This window comes from Cheilinus undulatus, linkage group 18, assembly GCF_018320785.1.
Source record: "Cheilinus undulatus linkage group 18, ASM1832078v1, whole genome shotgun sequence".
Taxonomy (NCBI): domain Eukaryota; kingdom Metazoa; phylum Chordata; class Actinopteri; order Labriformes; family Labridae; genus Cheilinus; species Cheilinus undulatus.
The window spans coordinates 4,809,771-4,819,290 of record NC_054882.1 but is presented as its reverse complement, the minus strand read 5'-3'; the positions used below and the strand labels follow the sequence as shown (position 1 = coordinate 4,819,290).

At 39.6% G+C, this 9,520-nt stretch overlaps 1 gene segment (V, D, J or C); it reads left to right on the top strand.

The window, feature by feature from the left end:
* The first annotated feature begins 5,234 nt into the window (after positions 1 to 5,234).
* On the top strand, positions 5,235 to 5,775 carry LOC121526527. The segment is given in 2 exon segments: positions 5,235 to 5,340; positions 5,453 to 5,775. Coding segments are annotated over 2 exon segments (357 nt in total).
* Positions 5,776 to 9,520: the final 3,745 nt, after the last annotated feature.

The window sequence follows — 9,520 nt, the reverse complement described above, 5'->3', positions numbered from 1 at the left end:
TATAAAGTTGGTTAAAAAAACGGTCAAAAAGCAGCAAAAATGTGTCTAAAAATTGCTGCCTGGGGTAAAATAGGTATAAAATGGCAAAAACTGGGGGAAAAGTCACAAAAATGTGACCAAAAATGTAACAGGTGGAAAAATGGTCATAAAACAGCAAACAAGGTGGCAAAAAAATGAGTGAAAAGTGTTTAAAATGGGCATAAAGCTGCAAAAGGGTGGAAAAAGTGGACAAAAATTGGAAAAAGTGACATTTAATGGCAAGAGGCAGCTTAAATGTGAAAAAAGAAGAAAAATACAAATTGCAAAAAGCAAGATAAAAGAGGCAAAAAGATATAAAAATTGGAAAAATTGGATAAAACTGTAAAAATTGGCACAAAATGGCAAAAATAAGAGGCAAAAAAGGGCTAAAATCAGCAACAAAAAAATCTAAATTGGCAAAAAATGCAAATAAGGGCAATGAAGACAGACAGAAAATAAAGGTTGACAATTAAAGACCACTGTTTAAGTGTGCGAAACAAACTGATTAACGCTACTTGCAATGGATCATTTCTGAGGTCAACGTTTCCCTTCTTAAAGGTTTCCTGGGGGAATAATATTCCAAATTAAGACATAAAAAAGCCACACATCATAACAAAAGAGCCATATGTGGCTCCAGAGCCACACGCTGAGTAACACTGTTCTAGATTAAAAACTCAAAATGTTAACTACAATTAGGCCTGTGCTTAAAACATTAATATGGTAATATATATATCATCATCCTTGCTGATATGTGTATGGATAACAGATACAGAATCAATATGGCTGCAAATGCTCTGATTTTCTTGGATTTGGCCAATCTCTATTTTTTAGGCAACATGAACTACACTGATCATGTCTTATAGTACACCTCATTCAAAATACTGTCAATCCATTTATCTAGACAAAACTGAGTTTTTAAACCAGCCCTCCTTTTATGTCCCACCTCCTTTTCTAAGAAGGCATTCAGTCAGCAGTGGCAGCATCTTAGATTGAGAGGATCATGACAATGAAACATCTCATCGTGTTTGCAGTCTCATCTTTTTGGCTTCAAGGTAGAAGAAGAACTTAATTATGTTATAAAAGAGTAGATTTAATAGTTATTTATAATCATCTATATGAACAGAAATGTGCACAACTGACAGTCTTAGAGTAAGGATGGACATCTGACTTTCCCCTGTCTAAATGTACTACCTTAAACAAAACACTTTTCTAAATTAATGCAAAAATGTTGTTTTTCTTCCACACAGTTCACTGTCAGGGAGTGACCCAACACCCTGACATCAGCTGGAGTTTTATGTCCAGATCAGCTGAGATGAACTGCAGCCACAACAAAGATATCACTTATAACCAGATGTACTGGTACAAGCAGCGTCCAGGGGAGACTATGACCCTCATCGTCTACACTGCTGTAGGTGGAAAGCTAGACTATGGAGAGACCCCTCAGGGCAAATATTCAGCCACTAAGGAGAAGTATGAAAGTGGGATTTTTATTGTAAACGACCTAAAGCCTGAGGACAACGGTGTGTATTTCTGTGCCATTAGCTCACACAGTGATGAGCTGAATTTGAACAGCTGAACAAAAACTGTTTAAATACATTTAATAGGTTGATTAATTTGTTTTTTTATCTTTCCAGTAGGGGGCGCTGTAGCACCAGATATACATGCATCACCATGATGGTTGATGCTGCTGGTTAAGAGAGGAGGGAGGTGTTTCAGAATCAACAGTGTGTTTAGCGCTGTTTGGAGCCACTCAGTGCTCTGTGTTCATTCGGACAACATGTCAACATTAGTCTTTTTATTTTGGCTCATTGGTAATTATCTTTACCATTAAGGAGCAATAAATACCTCATCATTAAGTTTAATACATATAATTAATTCTCCTTTTCTCTTTAGGCATCTCTCTCTGTGTTCAAGTAAACCAGTCTCCTTCAGATCTTCTCAGACAACCTGGAGACAAAGTCCAACTGGTCTGCCACCATAAGAAGACCGACTTTGTGCTCATGCAGTGGTACCAGAGACGCCCTGGAGACCTAGAACTGAAACGGATCGGACATGTGTATTACAACAACAAAGAACATGAGACGCCTTTCAAAGAGCATTTTAACATCACTGGAGACATGACAGGAGACACAGAAAAGAACGGTTCTCTGTTTATAGTTGACCTCAAGGCACCTGATCACAGTGCAGTTTATTACTGTGCAGCTAGCTATGCACGCTGACTCCAAACTCCCTCTCCTTTAAACAAAAACTCTACAGCAGCTTTTATCAACTTTCATGGTTTTGATTTGGAAAATGAAAAGACCACAATCAACCAACTGCTCCAGGTTATCTATCACACACTGTCAACACTGACACTGATCATCACAACTTCTATTTCTCTGTCAAATCTCATTCAGAACAGCCTCAGCTGGATCTCCATCACTCAGAGATAAAATGTTCATCAGAACACATTAATGTTTTAGTCCTATAAACCTGTGATCCTCATATGGCAGTATCTGGCCATACAGTTACAAAAATGTAGCTCAGAAACATTTTAGAGAGTTATTAGGCACAATTGTTTTGTACACCGCCTGGTCTGCTATATAATCAGTAATACCCAGCATTTCCCACAGTTGTACCAGTAACAGTTAGTTTAATCATTCCTGTAGTTCCCTTCTGGTGCTGACAAGCCAATCCATGTCTGCATTAAAGCAGCGGTCTGGTATGAGGCAGACGGACAGACAGCAATGTATTTGGGGAGATGAGGAGAGAGGCAATACAGTCAGGAGTTGAACACAAAGCAGTATCAAACTGCATAGACTGTTATACCCCTTTCCCACTGGCTGAAAAACCTGTTTAAACATGCTAACAATCTGCTCCTGTCGGCAGTGGGAAAGGCTCTGATCAGCATTCAGACCCACGTCGACTGACCCTGCAATGGACACGGGTTTTTATCGGCTCGCCTCCGATTGGCTCTAGTGGGAACGTCACACCCAGGTGAACGCAGGATGGCTTTGGCGTAACGTGCCTACGTCATAATATCACGGCCATAACTTGGGGCAACAAAAGGACACCGGCAGCTGAGGGACGAGCATTGTTGTTTTTTGGACTTCGAAATTCCATCCGCTTTCGTATCATCAGCCCTTGAATGTTGTTCAGTCTGCGCTGAGTTTGTATATTTTGAAAGAGGGACAAAACTACAAAATGTGGAAAACAGTTGACCACCGTGTCCATGGCTGTTTTTGGATTCCCCTACTATACTATCAGTGCGTACTGATTTGCCCAAAATGTAGTATGCAGTATGCAAACAAATGCGAAAGTTGCAGTATGCTAAAAATACCCCGATGATGTACTGATTCAGGAAAATTTCACAGTATGCATCGGAACAGTCTGCTTCGCCTACTGTTACCCACAATGCAAAGTGCCGGGTCAGAGTTTTTAATAGAGCGGTGGAACTTTCACCGGAGCGGCTGACGGTTATCTTTTATCTTTACCTTTTTAACATGGACTACAGCAAAATAAGTTGTAATAGGGTCACTGTTGTTTTTGTTTTGCTGTTACGGCTTGTAACGACCGGAAAGGTGCTGTCAAGTGTGTCCTTTCACTGCACTATACATGCTAACCTAAAAACAACGGCTATAAAAATCCCGAAAAATTAAATAATTACACCTCCCAGATTTATTCTGTACGTAAATGGATGGAAAACACTATAGCATTGTTTAATATTGACCTGGGTATGACGTACTTCTGTATACTGGAAACCAGTTAAACCAGGCCAAGCATACTACACAATAACATCCGACTGGCAGTCATACTGCATACTACTGTCGAACGCAGAAGGCAGTGCGCAATACATACTGCATACTGCGTTTGGCAGGAGTATGTAGTAGGCCAATTTGAAAACAGCCCATGGCTTCCATGCTCCTTTCCACTCTGTGTTCCGGCGTGCTGATGATGATGTCATCAACGTGATGACATCAGCTTGACGCAGCAGAGGAAAAAAAAATACAGCCATGCAGCTCGTCTGCTGGCAATCAGACCCGGGTCTGCTGGCAATGGGAAAGAGGTCACTTGCCGATTGTTAGCGGGTTTACCCGCATTTAAAAAACCCGCCTTTACACGCTAATTTTAGTGGGAAAGCAGTATTACACACTGAGAGTAAAGAACATTCTAGCCAACAGGTTTACTTTTAACCATTTAACTTTAATGGTACTCTCTTATTAAGTTATCACTCTGTGTTTGAGAGAACAGAAGGATTTCTTCATTTACATTAGAAACATAAAAAACCAATGGTGGTTGAAGGAAAAAAAAATCAAGACCAACTGGTAATTCTGCTGCTGACTAGCAGGGGATCTGACTTTAACTGTATAGTTTGCTCACTGTACCTAGCCTTAGGTTAGAAGAAAGAGGAGACATTTAGAACTGCCTAGTTCCCTTTGCTGATGAGTACCCAGTACTCAAACATGGTTGCATTAACATCTCTTGCAGCCCATACTCAAATGCACATGAAATACACTCGATAAATGTTGACGCTACTAACAACAGCAAAGATGACAGAGTTTAGTTGGGAGTTTTCCATTTTCTTTTTTCAGTGAAAGTTACTCAATTATGCTTTAGTTTGGTTCACAATGCTGATGTGACTGAGGCTTAAGCTCCTTTTGCATGAACTAATCAATGTTTGTGCACCAGTGATAAATGGGGTCACTGGGGGTATGGTTGCCCTTGAAGTGGAGCTGATCAGCGTGCAGCAGAATGTCGTTTTGCTGCAGTACTTCCTTGCAAAAGCAAGAAAGCAAACATTTAGAGAACCTTGCCTATTTCTGACTAAAAGTAATTTTGAACAACACTAGATATACTTGATGATGTTTACGTAACCACAACTATTTCATTAGTAAAGCCAATAAAGAAATGTAACACTTTCCCCTACTTCTTCTTCTCTCTCTGTCTTTCAGAGCTGCTGCTAAATAGTCTGTCATGAAATATGAGGGGAGTTTAGATTTGAAGTCCCAAACAAGAAAAATACAATTACTTGGTTGAAATTTAGATTAATGTACATAAGAAAATACACTCTGCAATCTTACATTGGCCACTAGGAAGTGTAGTCCATGTGTTTTGTGTGACAGAGGGTGGGGGTGTGGATGAAATACATTTCAGTCCTATTGGCTGCTTTAAACACCAATGAAAATCCAAGACAAGTCCACAATGGCCTCTTCTTTTACAGCACTCCCATCTTCAATCAATAGAGCTCTCTATCAGAGGGTTTATGGAAACTTGGAATATATGATACATAGAGACTTATTTGTGAAAAGATGATCTTCTTAGTCTTTTTCTGCTACCTGTCAGGTAAAAACTTTCTTAAATAAATATCAGGTTCTACAATTGTGGAAATTAATTTGATTTTAGCATACAGTAATTATCACCATGTAAATGTGTTCTTTATTTTCCTCATGTCCAGGTGTTGGTCTGGCAGTGGTGGTTCGTCAGACTCCCCCCAATATCATCACAAACCCTGGAGACAGAGTGCAGATTGACTGCAGCCGAGATGACAGTAGCTACTGGATGATGCTCTGGTACCAGCGCTCACTTACAGACACAGCCATGAAACTCATTGGATATTTATACAACAAAGATGTAACAAAGGAAGATCCAGAAGACAAAAAGTTTAGTATCACTGGAGATCTGTCAGGAGATGGAGAAAAGACCAGTACTCTAGTCATCCAAGTCACAGGACCTGAGCAGGATGCACTGTACTACTGTGCAGCTAGCAAAGCACGCTGACAGAAAAACCCTACTGATCATTACAAAAACTCTTATACCATCAGGAATAAGACACGCTTCATAGCACCTGCTCTTGTGGTTGGATTTGGTTTGATGAAGCTGTATCAACATAAATGAACTCGTGTCTTTGTGGTTCAAGCCCGACCAAAGTAGAACAACTATTTAATCATGTATTAAACAACTTATGACTATGTAAGATAAAAGAAAAAGAGGCAGCAGTATTTTTTCTGAAACTTACTGTGCACAATCAACAGAATATTAAAAAGTATTTAGTCTTAAGCAAGTTAATGCATTTTGTTTCTGCTAGCAGGAGTCACCTAAAGTCTCAACATTTATCTAATTTTTGTTTACACACAATCGACGTGCATTTCAAATAAAACGACAGTAGTTGGATACAATTCAATATATTTAAAATTCAAATCATTCCAGTGCCCCATTCTTTTTACAGATGGACTGGAATGTACAGTTCTGAGCAGAAGTTTTAGGCATGTTTGAGCTGAAATTTGAGGCTGAAGTAAGGCGTGATATGGCAAGTACGCCCACCTGAGGGCCCCATCGGACAGGAAGGAGGATTGACACAACCCAGGTCATGCTCTGGATGTCTTTATGCATTACCAAGGGAAAGGGAAAAAAATCTGATTAAAACAAAACAAAAACCACAGCTTTAGGGCGGAGTGATGGGTAGATGTGACGCTTAAACATAGCCTAGGGTACTGTTAGGGTGGGTAGGAGGGTTGACACAACCCCCTGGTTGTCGTGTGCATGTTCTAAGCACCTGAAAACTGTTGGTGGTTGCTGGGTATATTACCAGGGGTGCAAAGGCTGCTAAGCTCAACCTTGGCTGCTGAGCGGCACACGGACACGTCAAATGTGTCGACACTGACTCTGGCTGCCCTCCCTCCTCTCTTCAGCCCAGGGTTGTGGAACTTTAGGACCTGTGAAGAACCGTTAGCGCTCTACATGCCTAAAACTTCTGCACAATACTGTATGTCTTATTTGTTAGATACATAATAGAAATCACCTTTAAGAAACTATCTGCTTTACTTTACAATCTTAAGAAAAACTAGGGCTGTATTTAACCGAAGAAAAGCATTCTGCTAGTCTGAATGATCCTTTATATTAACATAAGCTTTATGAAGCATTATCAATTAATTTCATCCTCATTGTGCTGTAATAAAATAACAACAGTACCACAGTATCATGCTGTCTTCTCTGTCATATCGCTGACTCAACAAGTTAACAATGCACGTGTCATGGCACAGAATGTTAACCTGTGGCAGGCATGGCACTATGTGCCAATGAGCGTACAGGAAGAGAGGACAAACAGAGCAGATGCTTCGAGGAGCTTCCTTTTTTCTTGATCTCTTTTTGAAGCCACAGAAGAGAAAGGAAATCTTGAGGATTTTTCTTTCAGTAACGGGTTACATTTATGAAAATGTAACTAATAGCAGGATTACTTGAATTGTAAAACAAGGACTTACAGGCAAAAGACATTAGCTGCGTGTCCATTACCTTAAGAAATGCGCAAAATCTAAATAATGCAATAAAAATGATTTTGGAAACACCTGAATTTCGAAAAACCTCTCAAATATTGCAAAAAAGTTTTTTCGCTCTCATGAGGAGGTTTTTCAGACGTTTCCATATAGAAATATATTGCAAAAGTGTAATGGAAACACTTTTTCTGCATTTACAAGTCACAGGACGTAACGTACGGTGTCACATGACCAGTCACTCCAAGACAACATGGCGTGGTACGTGTGGACAGAAGAGGAGACGAGACTATTCTTATCATCATACTTGTACCCTTATACATGGCTTTTGCCATACATATAGACTTTACCTCTGAACTACCATCTGCTGCCTTTGTCTATGTTCAAGATTATCAAGGCAACCTCCGTAGATGTAACCAAAACTGTACCAACACGCAACAGGTTTTGAAGCTTCCCTGCAGCGGATTCATGCGAAATGAGATTTTACCAGAATTTCAAGGCCTGAGCCCAAAACTCCCTATAATGGAAACGCATTCAAAGCGAAATTTAAGAAATATCCCTTTTATTTTGCGAAAAACTGTCATGGAAATGCAGCTAATGTCTCCTCTCTTTTCTACTCTGTAACAGACACCAACGTTGACATGTACATTTCAATGAACTGATAAAGGGACTTAAAACTTTGTATTTGCTGACCGATGAACTGAACAGACCACAGGAGTTGAGGCTTTTAAATGTAGATAAAACATTAAAACAGGAGCAGTTGTGGTTTGGTTTTCGTGAAAACACTACATGGCTGCATGATGTGATTCACGTCATGTAACTAACATCACACGTTCTGCGATGTGACTATTGCACATGTGCACATCGACATTGCAGTTGTAAAACGATACACATGACCATTCAGCACAAATACCCATGTCTGTGTATAAAAACATATACGCCTACTCGTTCTTCACATTGAGAAAAAACTTTTTGGCTCACTGCTGTCAAAGTCTCGTCAATACAGAGCACCAAAAATCTATTTTTCCACATTCAAAATAAAAGCACTAGATGCAGTACTGAAGAGAAAAGGACACAATTTTATCATGGCCATCGCCATAATCCCTATAGTCTTAGTAATAGGTTTGTTACCTTTAGTTGTCGGTGCAAGCTATTTTTAGATCGGCCGGGCTGAGATGCCAGCTGAGATGCCAATGCTACGGAGACATATGGTATTTCTGCCTTTCCCTCATCAAACTCATCAAACACACAATCCAACAACTCCAAAATGCTCTCGTGGACAAGCTGTGACCTGCACATTCATCACGCTATGAAATAATAACGTATTATTATGTAACATCACGACACACGATGCAAATACTCTGAACTACTTTCTTGAGTGAACCACTGGACGGAGTGACACAGTGCGCGCCTCAGGCAGCGCCGTAGTGACTTGGTTTCAACTGGAGTATCATCAGCTCTAAAACAACTCTGTCTCATAATGTGCCTTGATTATTTCAAAGTAATGAACCTATTACTAAGACTATAGGGATTATGGCAATGGGCGAATTTGCCAAAATGTTTAAGTATTCCTTTAACATTTCTACAGCCTGTAATGCCAGTCCCTTTTATCTGACACTACTGCTTTCCTCTTCTCTTATAGAATAATGGTAAGAAAAATGCTTTCAGATGAGATACAGCCACCATCTGGTGGTCATACCCTATGAGAACCAAGGGCTTTTAACATGGAAAATTAAACTGCACAAATGTTTCTTTTTTTTTTTTTTTTTTTCAAAATTATGATGAGACAAATATTTAAAGACCATGACCTCTCCCTACTATGTACCTGTTTAGGCAGATGTTTAGGTGATCTATAGAAGCCAAAACTGCAGAATCAAAGGGACTGCAGGAGATGAAAATAAAAACTTCAATTTAAAACACTGATTTCCAACTGATTCTTGTTTGATTGTTGTGCTTTTGAAGTAAATTCAGTCACAAATCAATGATTGTCACACTGTTTGGGATTCTTGCAGTAAATCTATGCTGTGTAGCAGTGTGCTGAATAGAATGTGTTCATGTACACAATAATCTAACAGTTTTGGTTTACTTGGGGAGACCCCTCCTCATAGGCTGCTTATACTTATCCCCTCCCCTTCCTCTTGAAACTGCAGTAACATTAGTACAGTAACCAATCATCTTCATCACAGAGATGATCAGTCAGATTACCGGGACTAATGTGCACAACATTTTCTCAATCTTGTTCTATATACAACAAG